We start from the raw sequence: 13,871 nt of genomic DNA, 5'->3' as shown, positions 1-13,871 counted from the left end.
TATTTACTTTAATACGGGTAATTCATATGAAAGTTTTTTTTATCTCTAGATTCTTCAGCATATGGGTACAAACCCCCAGAATATTATGTTATGATAATATAAGTGATAATATTTTATTTATATATCATATACAATATTCTCCTGTTGCTTATATAAATGCAGTCTATGAAATGACATAGCTAATCTACCTTCAATTCTGGAGGAGTAACATTTTTTGCAGAATCTTTCAGAAAGAAGAGTGGACAATAGTTATGAAGAAATACGTTAGTAAACAGTGCCTCGGGTTTCCCACTTAGTTCTTTCAACAATGACCACAGGCGATCACCACTAACCTGTGAATAAAAAATTACTTTTGACAATTGGATTAATCTCCACTACATAAGTAAAGGACTTACTGTAACATTTGCAAAAATATTAGATTAAAAATATCAGCATATGTTATTTCAATATTGCTTAACACAGCATGTATAAAAATGCTGTTCAATATTTTGTTTAGGGATTTATGAATATAATTACTCTTATATTATATTACGATCATTACTAACATGGTTTGGTCTTTAAGGTTTCTTGAACTTGTTTTAGAAGGCTGTTTAGTTCAAGAATGTTTCTAAGTGGTGTTTTGATATTTCTTTTTGTTTAGTAATAGTTTCAAGTTTGGTTTGGTTATCTCGTTAGGTATATATAAAGGTTTTACTTCTATTTTTCCTAATAATTTATGCATTTCAATCCATTTCCAATTGTATTTTCAGTGATTTTATATTTATTTATTTAATGCATCAATTGCATGATTTTCTGAAGCCGCACAATTTGGAATGGATCGAGATACCGAAATGTCATTTGAGTTTACTTCCATGAGCGGTGAATTCACTCGAGGTCAGTCTAGCTCTACCGTCGGCAGAGCTCACTGCAAGCTAAGCTTACGGAAAGGTAGGCACCATAGTATCATCTTGACTTTTCCCACTACCTTACCATGACTTGCTAACAGGCAAGACTGGTGACTGCATACTGCTATAAGTGCACTGCTCATAAGATATCTTTCTCTCCACCTGACCTCCATGGACGATTTCAGCCAGGAATGCATATACCACCTCGTCCTTTGCTTTCTGGTCTGTATTAAAAGGGAAGCTATTGTTGGAGTTCAGATTGTAAATTAATTGACACATTATAGACAATTTTCAATATTAGTTATCATAATTATTATGTAAGCCTTCTCAAACCTATCCTATATTTAGATATTTTCTTTTGGATTGAAATACATATTTTCTTATTCTTGGACTGACTTGATTTGTTACTTTGGGATGATTAGAATGTTTTGTCACCTGATTTGCCGAGGGCTGTGATTCCGGATTCCTTAGTTTATGAAATCGGTAGGTGTATCATTCAATTTCATCCCAGTGGTTGGTGTAAACCTGAATCCATATACCTCTGTATGTTAGTCTAAATTTTGCATTATTTCATATTTTCAAAAATTTGGTATTCAAACTTTTCCTTATTTCACTTGGGTACGATAATTTATAGAAAGAGGTTTAATATAGAAACTTTCTTGTATTTGATACCTTGGTGTAACTAGGCAGTTTTTTTTTACAGATCCATTAGACTTTTCACTGCATCATTCGAAGTAAGACTATACTCAATACTCTCTGCCCCAGGAGCTATTTTTGAAAAAACGGATTTTGAGCGAAGCGAAAAAAGGGATTTTGACGAAGGAAAAATCTATTTCTAGGCGAGAGACCTGTGCCGCCCAGTGAAATGCTCCTATAGCACCATTTCTAAGGAATATAACTGCTAAAATATTACCAGAGAAAAAAATGTATAGGAATGCTAGGTTGAACTAGCTCGCTCACCTATAGGTGTCGGTATAATCTAGGGCGAAACAGACCAGAGGTCTCGTACCATTTAGATATCTCCTCTTCAAAATCCCTCAATAGTGAGGTGCGGTTCAACCTTCCCTGCCGCGCAGACTAGTACTATTAACTCTACCCACGCTTGCCCAGCACTCCTTATAGCACCCCTAAGTTTGAGGTCTGATCAGGGGGGGACAACTAGGGTGGGTTCACTGGGCGGCACAGGTCTCTCGCCCAGAAAAGGGATTTTGACGAAGGAAAAATCTATTTCTGGGCGAGAGACCTGTGCCGCCCAGTGAAATGCTCCTTAAGCACCATTTCAAAGGAATATAACTGCTAATATTACCAGAGAAAAAATGTAAAGGAATGCTAGGTTGAACTAGCTCGCTCACCTAATGGTGTCGGTATAGACTGGGGCGAAATACCAGAGGTCTCGTACCATTTAGACTTCTCCTCTTCGAAATCCCCCAATAGTGAGGTGCCGTTCAACCTCCCCTGCCTCGCAGACCAGTACTACTAACTCAACCCACGCTTGCCCATCACTCCTTACAGCACCCTTAAGTTTGGGGTCTGAACAGGGGGGGAGCAAATAGGGTGGGTTCACTGGGCGGCACAGGTCTCTCGCCCAGAAATAGATTTTTCCTTCGTCAAAATCCCTTTTCTGGGCTCAATCCCTGTGCCGCGCAGTGAAATAGTACCAGAGAAAACGAACCCAAACTTTATTAACTATACGGGAACGAATAAAAATCAACATAACAAACAGTGGTTTAATCAAAAGTTAACGTAGAAGACGGACGTCTTTAATAACATCAGCATGATAAGGTATAATATCCCAGGAAGGGAAGACAAAAGAACATTAACTTAAAACAAAACCAATTAAGGTCAAACACTGGAACAAATTACATACACTTGAACACTAAAGAAATACAGTTCGTATGGAAGAATAAATTGAACAATGATAATAAAATGGCAATGTTACGAACTAGGAACACCCATGGGTGTGATACAACAAACCGAACTCAGGTAGGAACTGTAAGTGAGGCAGGTAAGAGGAAGAAGGTGGAAGATATAGGATTCAGGGATTAGTTAGAAGGAATTTGTCCGGGGGATACCACGCTCCCTGCAGCTACGGTAGCGAGTTGAAGGGCCTCTAATTGTTTAAGATAGTGCCGCTTGAACACTGAGGGGGATTTCCATCCGGTATATTTAGAGATATCTGTAAAGTTCATATGATGGAAAAAATTTATTGAGGTCGCTACCGCCCGAATGTCGTGGACGTGAGGAAAAAACTCTGGATTGGCCTGTTTAATAAAATACAAGATCTGTTGTCTGATCCCTTTCAAAGTTATAGTCCCTCCCCGCTCCCTGATGAACAAGGGTCCCGAGGTCTTATAGGAAGTCCTTGATAGAAAGGACTTTAGAGTGGTAACCGGGCATAGGGAAGGATCCTGAAGGAGAGGGATGATTTTCCAGGAGGACCATCTATTCTGAGGGTCTTCATTTTTGGCCAAGAAGACCTTGTCTGGGGAGAGGAGGACCTCTCCTGACGGAAGGAACTCTATGTGGCCTGGATCCCTTGATAAGGCAGCTAATTCCGAAATCCTGGCGCCAGATGCCAAACTCACGAGAAAGAGAGTTTTCCTGAGTAGAGGGATATACTCACATGAATCGTTGACGGTTTCTGACGCTAGTTTAAGAACATCATTGAGAAACCAGGAAATCGGGCTAGGACGAGAAGATGGTCTCAGTCTGGCACAGGCTCTTGGGATCGAAGCTAGTAATGAATCTGTTAGATCTATATTAAAGCCGATTAGAAAAATCTTCTTCAAGGCAGACTTGATGGTAGTAATAGTGTTGGCTGCTAAGCCCGACTCAAACAAGGTTCTGAAAAAGGTTACCGTTAGGTTTAGTGTCATAAAGTCAGTACTAGAATCTTTCAAAAACTTAGCTAGTTTTTTGACCGCTGAGTCATATTGACGAAGAGTGGAGTCTCTCTTGTCAGATTCTAAAAATAAAGTATTCTGGGGGTCTATGTTAGCCCCTTTGTGTGCCGCAAACTTCATGAAGTCCATAAAGTTAGGGTGGTCTGAATGTTTGAGGAAGCGAACACAGTGCACGTTTGTACTATCTGGGTCAAAGTCGGGTTGGGAATCTGGTGAGGGTGGAGATTCAGCTCCAGTAAAAGAGGAAACCAATTGCTCTTGGGCCAATTGGGGGCCACCAGGGCTACTTGACCTTTGAAGGTTCGAAGTTTGTCCAGCACTTTCATCAGTAGGTTCACCGGTGGGAAAAGGTAAATCCTTTCCCAGGCGTTCCAGTCGAGAGACATGGCATCCCTGGCGTAAGCCCGAGGGTCCAGGTTGGGGGCCACATAACATTTCAGCTTGTGGTTGGATTCCGTCGCGAAGAGGTCTACCTGGAGATCCGGCACTTGGAAGAGGATCCATTGAAAGGATTTGCGATCTAGTGACCATTCTGACTCCAACGGTACCGTCCTGGAGAGTGCGTCTGCCACAACGTTCCGAACTCCAGCCAGATGAACGGCGGATAGGTGCCATTGGTTTGAGGCCGCCAGGGAGAAGATTGCCACCATCACGTGATTGATGGGACCTGACTTGGAGCCCCCTCTGTTTAGACAACGGACTATGACTTCGTTGTCGAGGACTATCCTCAGATGTTGTTTCTTGGCCGGGGAAAGACGTTTCAAGGTTAGTAAGACAGCCATGGCCTCCAGGACGTTTATGTGAAATTGCTGGAACATTGTGGACCAAAGGCCCTGAACTTTCCTGTGTTGGGAGTAGCCTCCCCAACCTGATAGGGAGGCATCCGTGTGGATGACTATCCTTGGAGGGGGGTACTGCAACGGAACCGATTTTGATAGGCTTTTGGCGGTTGTCCATGGGAGAAGCCTCTTCCGAAGAATGGGAGGAAGGCGTGTCTTCTTGTCCCGACGTTTGGTGTTCGCTCTGGAGCGCCAAACTCGGTTGATGTCTTTCAGTTTCGCTTTCAGAAGGAGGTCTGTCACTGAAGCGAATTGTAGGGACCCTAGAATCCTCTCCTGGTTCCTTCTGGAAGTTACCTTTTCCCCGAGAAAGCGTTTGGTATTTTTCGCAATCTCTATCCTCTTGGACCTGGGGAGACATAGAGTGTGAGAACGTAGGTCCCACCGTAATCCCAGCCACTGAAATTTGGTCTTTGGTGTCAGACGAGACTTTCCGAAGTTTATCTGGAATCCCAGAAACTGAAGATATTGGATCACCTTGTTTGTTGCCTTGAGACAATCCTCGACGTTGTCTGACCAGATTAGCCAATCGTCCAGGTATGCGACGACTTGGATTCCGTGGGATCGGAGTTCCTGAATGACCGATTCCGCCAGTTTCGTGAAGATTCTGGGCGCGATGTTGAGCCCGAAAGGCATCACTTTGAACGTGTAAGCCTTGTCGTCCAGTCTGAATCCTAGGAATGGGCGGAAGTGTCTCGCTATTGGAACGTGATAGTAAGCATCGGTAAGATCGATGGAGGTGGTGACGGCCCCACGGGGAAGCAAGGTTCGCACCTGCGAGACGGTAAGCATGTGAAACCTGTCGCATTGAATTGACAAGTTTAGTCGAGACAGATCGAGGATGACCCTTCGGCTGTCGGAGTCTTTCTTCGGAACGCTGAATAAGCGACCTTGAAACTTCAGATATTTCGTTTCCTTGATCGCGTTCTTGCGAAGAAGATCTTGGGTAAACAAAAGTAGGTCCGGTGTCGAGGGTTGATGGAATCTGTTCGGTGGAGGAGGCCCTTCTATCCAACTCCACCCCAGGCCCTTGGAGATTATGCTGAAGGCCCAAGGACTGAATTTCCAGCGACTCCGGAACACATAAAGTCTCCCTCCTACCTGAAGACCGTCAGTAGTTGGAGGTTTTACCGCCTCGGCCACCACGTGACCCTTTTCCACGGGAGAAATATCTCCCTTTGCTTCTGTTCTGAAAAGAACCCCTCGAACCGGGGCCCCTGCCTCGTTGGTATCCTTGGGAGGAAAAACGGGACTCATAGACCGGGTTATAAACAGGAGAGGTAAACGAGTTCGAAGCCACTTGGTTTTCAGGGACGAGGACATACTTCACTTGGGGCTGAGACTTGGAGGTGGAGGGTTGGATGCCCTGAGAGACCGGGGCCGACTGGACTACTTGAATAGGTTGGCGGAATTGGGTAGAGCTATAAGGGCGTAGCCTTTTTCTGCCCCGGGAGTGAATGCTCGATTGTTCGAACTTCCGTTTGGGAGTGAGACCCCAACGGACTTTGAGGCTCTGGTTCACTCTGGCAGCTTCGCTCAATACCGAGTTGACCATGTCCTCCGGGAAAAGGTCCGGACCCCAAGCAGAGGCTTTAATGAGCTTATTTGGCTCATGGCGGATAGTGGCTTCAGATAAGACATGCTTACGGCAACGTCTTTTGGCCACCAAGAAGTCGTAGCAGTCTGCTAACAAAGATTGCAGGGTGGCTTTAGTCATAACTTTAAAAGAGTGTTCCTCGTCATAAGTAAGAGAAAACATCTCCGCCATAGTCGAGATGTTGAGGCTCCGGCTAAACCTAGACCGGGACTCGAACTCGAGTCGGATTAAGGTTTCAGGTAGTCTTGGGAGGCGTTCACTGAATTGCGTCGATGCACAGTCCGCGGATAGCTTACCAGAAGTGAATGTCGATTGAATGTTAAGCCAACATTCATTATCTGATGGGAACAGCAGAGATGTAGGATCTGTCTCCCGGAGTTGTGGCAAAGGCTTATCTTCGGTCACTGCCTGAAGGGCTAATTCAACCATTTTGGTGACGCAAGGAGTGGGGGTCTGTTCGTCCACAAGAAACATGGTGTAAGTACTCTTGTGGGGGGTCAGCATGGTGTTTGTACAACCCCACTCATTTAAGGTTCGAACCCAAACAGACTGAGCCTGTTCCTTCGGAAAGATAACGGTCTCTTTAGGGACCTTATCTAGTCGGACAAGAGCCTCTTCCGTAAGCCGGGCGAAGCCGGGGAAAGGAAATTGAAGACCGGGAGGGAAGAACTCAAAATCTTCAATGGGCCTGGTCCCAAAACCCTCGATGGTCAACATTCCGTCCGTGAAAGGACAGTGGAGCGCCATTTTCCACGGGTTGTTCTTCGTGAAGGGTGGAAGTTTTGAGGCGTCCGGGATGAGGAACTGCTGTTGTTGAGGCAGTCCACTTTCCAGGGTATCTAGTCTTCTGGTGACGGCAGAAAGTATAGAACTAATCTGCTCTGTAACGACCCTCGACAACATATTCGTGAGGGCCTCCGGGTCGAGGTTGGTTGTGGTAATTAAGGGGGATGACTGCACTCCCGGGTCCTGAGACATAGGGGCAGTGCTAGTCGAGTCACTAGGAGCTCCGGGGAGGGGAGCCTTCTTGGGCTTCGATGATCCAGGTAGTGTAGGATTCTGACGAGTCCTCACTAAAGGTCTTTTCTGAGATTTGACCTTGGCAGGAACCGAGAGCGATCTTGGGGAGGATTCGTGGTTCCCTTCAAAACCAAGAAAGGAAAAATTATTAGAAGTTGGAGAAACAGAGGGGCTAAGAAGAGAGGTCTTAGCGCCAGACCCACCTGCCTCACTTACAACCTTACCTGTGTCAGGTTCGTCAAAAACCATGGGCTCTATGTCTAAGGTCAGAGCCGTAACATTGTCTTCAATGGGGTCCGGGTCGTCAGGGATGTCTGTATCCTGGACGAGATTGAGTTCTACGATTTCCGCAATGTCAGCAATTATAGGAGCCGCCACTTGCCTAGGCACTGCTGCCGAAGATTTTGCGTTCGGGTAGATAAGTCTACAATAATCTTCTGAGAGGACGTAGGGCTTCCTGGCCTTTACGTTACGGGCGAAGCCGCCTACCCACAATTTCAAAGTGGCTCTTGCTGAAGTTTTAACCGCCTGGGAACTCTGAAAGAACGGGGATAAGGTTAGCAAACCCGAGGACAAAATGATAAATGAACCCGAAGATTCATAACAGAAGTCAATGATTATCTATCATATTGATGTCGCCCAGTGAAGGGAAGTAAATACAAAATGACTGAAAGAGGCTCACCGAATCTGAAGCGAGGGTGGAGATAAGGTCATAACAGATAAGGCAGTTGTCAGGGTGCCATACCACAATATCGTCCATCTGGATCCCACAGTCCGCGTGGGACCGACAGACAGCATGGCCGCAAGGCTGGTGAAGGACGGCCGCGCAGGCTGTCATCCGGCAACGGACCACCTGTAAAAGGAATAGTCCATGAGCATCTACTAGTTTCTCTATAAGGGGTCCCGGAGGGTCCGGGACCTGCCAGTTAATAAAATAAATGTATAGCCTTAGACTAAACATGCAGAGAACTGAGACTATTCCAATAGCAATCCGGCAGAGCCGGGTATGAAAAAGGATGCAAAAAACAGTGATTAATATATAATCATAACTAGTTCCGGGGCCCCCGTGGCCGGGGAACAGGGTTGGTAAGTAAACTTAAAGTAAACTTAAAGTAACTTAAAGTAAACTTAAAGTACCCAAGATACATCCTTAAAGTACATAAATAGAAAACGCCAATTATGATCTAAAACTAATGTCTGTAATAAATAGGGCTCCCGGAGGGAGGATATTAATCAAAACCGTGTCAGTGTCAACCGATCATGTAGTTAAGAGCTCGGCGGCTCCGATGTCTGATGACGGGAGGGTATGACGGGAGGGTACAACGGGAGAGCGCGGGGGGAGCCAGTGGAACCCCCCTACCTTACCTGAGGTACCGGGACAAAGGTAATGATTCATGTAGAATATAAAATAATGATATGGGATATAATAAGTCCTATACGGACGATAATAGCATGAGGTACCGTAGGGGAGGACACTCCTAATATAATTGCTCATTCTAACAACCGTAGTTAAAAGCAAGGTTACACCAAGGTGCAGTTATACCGACTAATCACGTGTGATAGTCCCCGGTGGTCCCGGCCTTCCCCCTCCCCGACCGATGGCGACGGGAGGGGGGAGACGAAACCGCCCGGTATGAATGAATGAGACTAAGTCATACCCCGTTGGTATACTCAGTCCTCAATATGTCGGAACGTTGATGGAAGACTGAGGTACAAGCATACTTGACCCGTAAATCATAACCAACAACCATCGAGTGAGAGGAAGGGTGTACACTGAAGGGGGGGGGGGGGATGGAATAACCTCCCCAACTTGTTGGGGGGGGGGTGTAATGGTACAGGGAAATCGCCAGTGCGCAGTGGTAGACAGGGCTACCAACTGGAGATCCCCTAATCATGACATGAAAATCCCAAAAATATGATCATAACGGAGTAAGCAATAAATATAATATCAATGCACAAATACATAAAAATAATTAATGAATTAAAAGCGAAATCACGTAAGTAAGGTTAGGCATGCAGAAAAAATATGGCGAGAGAGGGACTCGGGCGAGTAAAAAGGGGAGGAGCATGACGCCATCAGGAGATGGAAAGCAGGGGTACCAACCTAGTTACTGAAGCGGTAGATCGAACAGTAAAAACAACAAAATACGCGAGAGTCCCACTCGAACCAAACGTAAAACTAGGTGGAGCGTAATAAAACAAAAGGTTTTACTAATAAAAAGTGAGATGGTCGAAATATAAAGCTCCTAGAACTAGCGAAACAATCTCAATGTTGACGCTATCCACCAACATGCACGAATGCAGGCATACCAACATAACCTACTCCTGATGAAACGCTAACACCGATATCATAGGATAACATAAAATAAATGCTATATGAAAGCATAAAGTCGGTGTACTAAATGAATATTGCTATATGAAAGCATAAAGTCGGTGTACTAAATGAATATAAGGAAAAAACTCCTAAAGGATCGAACGAATATAAAAGACGGACGAACTAACGAGACAAAGGGCAGAGGCGAAAGAAAGAACGGGGACGCCGCTCATATATAAACACTTCTCAATAATAAAAACAAAGATGACACTGCCCAATCTCGTTAAAAACTCATGGATAAGGTACTTAACTTCGATGGGGTATCGTGGGAATCGGCCATCGAGAGAAAGTTGATGATAAATCCAATGAAACACACGAAATAAAAAACTTGGACTTAAATCAAACAGGTGCTTGAAAGGAGTGTTGGGCAAGCGTGGGTTGAGTTAGTAGTACTGGTCTGCGAGGCAGGGGAGGTTGAACGGCACCTCACTATTGGGGGATTTCGAAGAGGAGAAGTCTAAATGGTACGAGACCTCTGGTATTTCGCCCCAGTCTATACCGACACCATTAGGTGAGCGAGCTAGTTCAACCTAGCATTCCTTTACATTTTTTCTCTGGTAATATTAGCAGTTATATTCCTTTGAAATGGTGCTTAAGGAGCATTTCACTGCGCGGCACAGGGATTGAGCCCAGAAATAGATTTTTCCTTCGTCAAAATCCCTTTTCTGAGCTCAACCTGTGCCGGCCAGTGAAATAGTACCATAGAAACGAACCCAAACTTCAGTAAATATAAGGGAACGAATTAAAACCAACATAACATAACAGTGGTTTAATCAAGAGTTGCAGTGCAGAATGTAAATATGACAATTAATAATAGAGATAAACAATATCTAAGACATGGGGACACCCATGGGTGACACAACAAACTGAACTCAGGTAGGAACTGTAAGTGAGGCAGGTAAGAGGAAGAAGATGGCAAGACATAGTACATTCAGGAATTAATTAGGAATTAATTTGTTCGGGGGATACCACGCTCCCTGCGGCTACGGTAGCGAGCTGAAGGGCCACTAGATGTTTAAGATAGTACCGCCTGAACACTGACGGGGATTTCCACCCGGTATATTTAGTAAGAACTACAAAGTTCATGTGATGGAAAAAATTTATTGAGGTTGCTACCGCCCGTATGTCATGGACGTGAGGGAAAGACTCAGGATTAGCCTGTTTGATAAAATACAAAATCTGTTGTCTGATCCCTTTTAAAGTTATAGTCCCTCCCTGTTCTCTGACGAACAAGGGTCCTGAGGTCTTAGAGGAAGTCCTTGATAGAAAGGACTTTAGAGTGGTAACAGGGCACAGGGAAGGATCCTGAGGGAGCGGGATAATTTTCCAGGATGACCATCTGTAAAGCAGGAATCATACCCCTAGACCAACAGGCCATTCTGAGGGTCTTCATTTTTGGCCAAGAAGACTTTGTCTGGGGAGAGGAGAACTTCTCCTGATGGAAGGAACTCGATGTGACCTGGATCTCTTGACAAGGCCTCTAATTCCGAAATTCTAGTGCCGGATGCTAAACTCACAAGGAATAGAGTTTTTCTGAGTAGAGGTATATACTCACGTGAGTCGTTGATGGTTTCTGACGCCACTTTGAGGACATCATTGAGAAACCAGGAAACCGAGTTAGGACGAATGGATGGTTTCAGTCTGGCACAAGTTCTTGGGATTGAAGCTAGCAATGAGCCTGTTAGATCTATATTAAACCCGACCAGAAAAATTTTCTTCAAGGCAGATTTAATGGTAGTAATAGTGTTAGCTGCCAAACCTGACTCAAACAAGGTCCTGAAAAGGGTAACTGTTAGGTTTAATGTCATAAAGACAACATCAGAATCCTTCAAAAACTTTGCTAGTTTTTTGACCGCTGAGTCATATTGACGAAGAGTGGAGTCTCTTTTATCTGATTCTAAGAATAAAGTATTCTGGGGATCTATGTTAGCCCCTTTGTGGGCTGCAAACTTTATGAGGTCCATAAAGTTAGGGCGTTCCGAATGTTTGAGGAAACGAAGACAGTGCGCGTTTGTACTATTTGGGTCAAAGCCGGGTCGGGAATCTGGCGAGGGGGGAGACTCAGCTCCAGTAAAAGAGAAAACCAATTGCTCTTGGGCCAATTGGGGCCCACCAGGGCTACTTGACCTTTGAAGGTTCGAAGTTTGTCCAGCACCTTCATCAATAGGTTCACCGGTGGGAAAGATAAATCCTTTCCCAGGTGTTCCAGTTCAGAGACATGGCATCTGTTGCGTAAGCCCGAGGGTCCAGGTTGGGGGCCACATAACATTTCAGTTTGTGGTTGGACTCCGTCGCGAAGAGGTCTACCTGGAGGTCCGGTATCTGGGAGAGGATCCTCTGAAACGATTTTCGGTCTAGTGACCATTCTGATTCCAACGGGGACGCCCTTGAGAGTACGTCTGCCACAACGTTCCGAACTCCAGCCAGATGGACAGCTGATAGGTGCCATTGGTTCGAGGCTGCTAGGGAAAAGAGTGCTACCATCACATGGTTGATGGTGCCTGACTTGGAGCCCCCTCTGTTTAGGTAACGAACTATAACTTCGTTGTCGAGAACTAGTCTCAGGTGTTGCTTCTTGGCCGGGGAAAAACGTTTTTAGAGTTAGTAAGACCTCCATGGCTTCTAGGACGTTTATGTGGAACTGTTGGAACATTGTGGACCAAAGGCCCTGAACCTTCCTGTGTTGGGAATAACCTCCCCAACCTGATAGGGAGGAATCCGCGTGGATGACTATCTTTGGAGGAGGGTACCGTAGCGGGACTGATTTCGACAGGCTCTTGGTGGTTGTCCATGGGAGAAACCTCTTCCGAAGAATGGGAGGAAGACGGGTCTTCTTGTCTCGAAATTTGTTGCTCGCTCTGGAGCGCCAAACCCGGTTTATGTCCTTCAGTTTCGCTTTCAGAAGAAGGTCTGTCACTGAAGCAAATTGTAGGGATCCTAGGGTCATTTCTTGGTTCCTTCTGGATGTTATCTTTTCCCCGAGAAAGCGTTTGGTATTCTTCGCAATCTCTATTCTCTTGGACCTGGGGAGACATAGGGTGTGAGAGCGTAGGCCCCATTGTAATCCCAGCCACTGAAACTTGGTCTTCGGTGTTAGGCGGGACTTTTGAAATTTATTTTGGATCCCAGAGATTGAAGATACTGGGTCACTTTGTTTGTTGCTTTGAGACAATCTCCGACGTTGTCTGACCAGATTAGCCAATCGTCCAGATATGCAACGACTTAGACCCCTTGGGTTCGAAGTTCTTGAATGACTGATTCCGCCAATTTCGTGAAGATTCTGGGCGCGATGTTGAGCCCGAAAGGCAACACTTTGAACGTGTAAGCCTTGTTGCCTAGTCTGAACCCTAGGAATGGGCGGAAATGTCTCGCTATTGGAACATGATAGTAATCATCGGTAAGACCGATGAAGGTGGTGACGGCCCCACGGGGAAGTAAGGTCCGTACCTGCGAGACGGTAAGCATGTAAAACTTGTCGCATTGAATGAACAAGTTTAGCCGGGCAAGATCGAGGATGACTCTCCGGCTGCCTGAGTCTTTTTTCGGGACTCTGAATAAGCGACCTTGAAACTTCATATGTTTTGTTTCTTTGATCGCATTCTTGCGCAAAAGATCCTGAGTAAACAGGGTCAGATCCGGTGGCGGGAGTTGATGGAATTTGTTCGGTGGAGGAGGCCCTTCTATCCAACTCCACCCCAGGCCCTTGGAAATTATGCTGAAGGCCCAAGGACTGAACCTCCAGAGACCCCTGAACGCATAAAGCCTCCCTCCTACCTGAAGAATCTCAGTAGGTGGAGGGTTTTCCGCCACGGCCTCCACGTGATCCCTTTCCACGGGAGAAATATCTCCCCTTGCCTCTGTTCTGAAAGGATCCTCGTGAACCAAGGCCCCTGCCTCGCTGGTATCCTTGAGAGGAACCCCGGGACTCATAGGCAGGGTTATAAGCCGGTGAGGTGAATGAACTCGAAGCCACTTGGCTTTCAGGGAAGAGAACATATTCCTCTTAGGGCTGAGGCTTGGAGGTGGAGGGTTGGATGGTCTGAGCAACCGGGACCGGCTGGACTACCTGGGCAGAGTTATAAGGACGTAGCCTTTTCCTGCCCCGGGATTGAACGTTCGACTGTTCGAACTTCCGTTTGGGAGTGAGACCCCAACGGACTTTGAGGTTCTGGTTCACCTTGGCAGCTTCGCTTAACACCGAGTTGACCATGTCCTCCGGGAACAGGTCCGGGCCCCAAGCGGAGGCTTTACTGA

General features: G+C 45.7%; 1 protein-coding gene across 4 annotated transcripts in view; it reads right to left on the bottom strand.

Moving 5' to 3' along the window:
* Positions 1 to 13,871, bottom strand: part of Smug (Single-strand-selective monofunctional uracil-DNA glycosylase) — a 463,559-nt gene that overhangs the window by 251,229 nt on the left and 198,459 nt on the right. For 3 of the 4 annotated variants that reach the window (XM_068384522.1, XM_068384524.1, XM_068384523.1), the window contains exon 4: positions 189 to 332. The exons of the other annotated variant lie outside the window; for it this stretch is intronic. In XM_068384522.1, coding sequence (XP_068240623.1) covers positions 189 to 332 — 144 coding nt within the window. The remainder of the gene's footprint in view (positions 1 to 188; positions 333 to 13,871) is intronic. 4 annotated transcript variants of the gene reach the window in all.

This window comes from Palaemon carinicauda, chromosome 12 (assembly GCF_036898095.1).
Source record: "Palaemon carinicauda isolate YSFRI2023 chromosome 12, ASM3689809v2, whole genome shotgun sequence".
NCBI lineage: Eukaryota > Metazoa > Arthropoda > Malacostraca > Decapoda > Palaemonidae > Palaemon > Palaemon carinicauda.
Note: the sequence above shows the minus strand (reverse complement) of the source record. Positions and strands in the feature narration are given on the sequence as shown.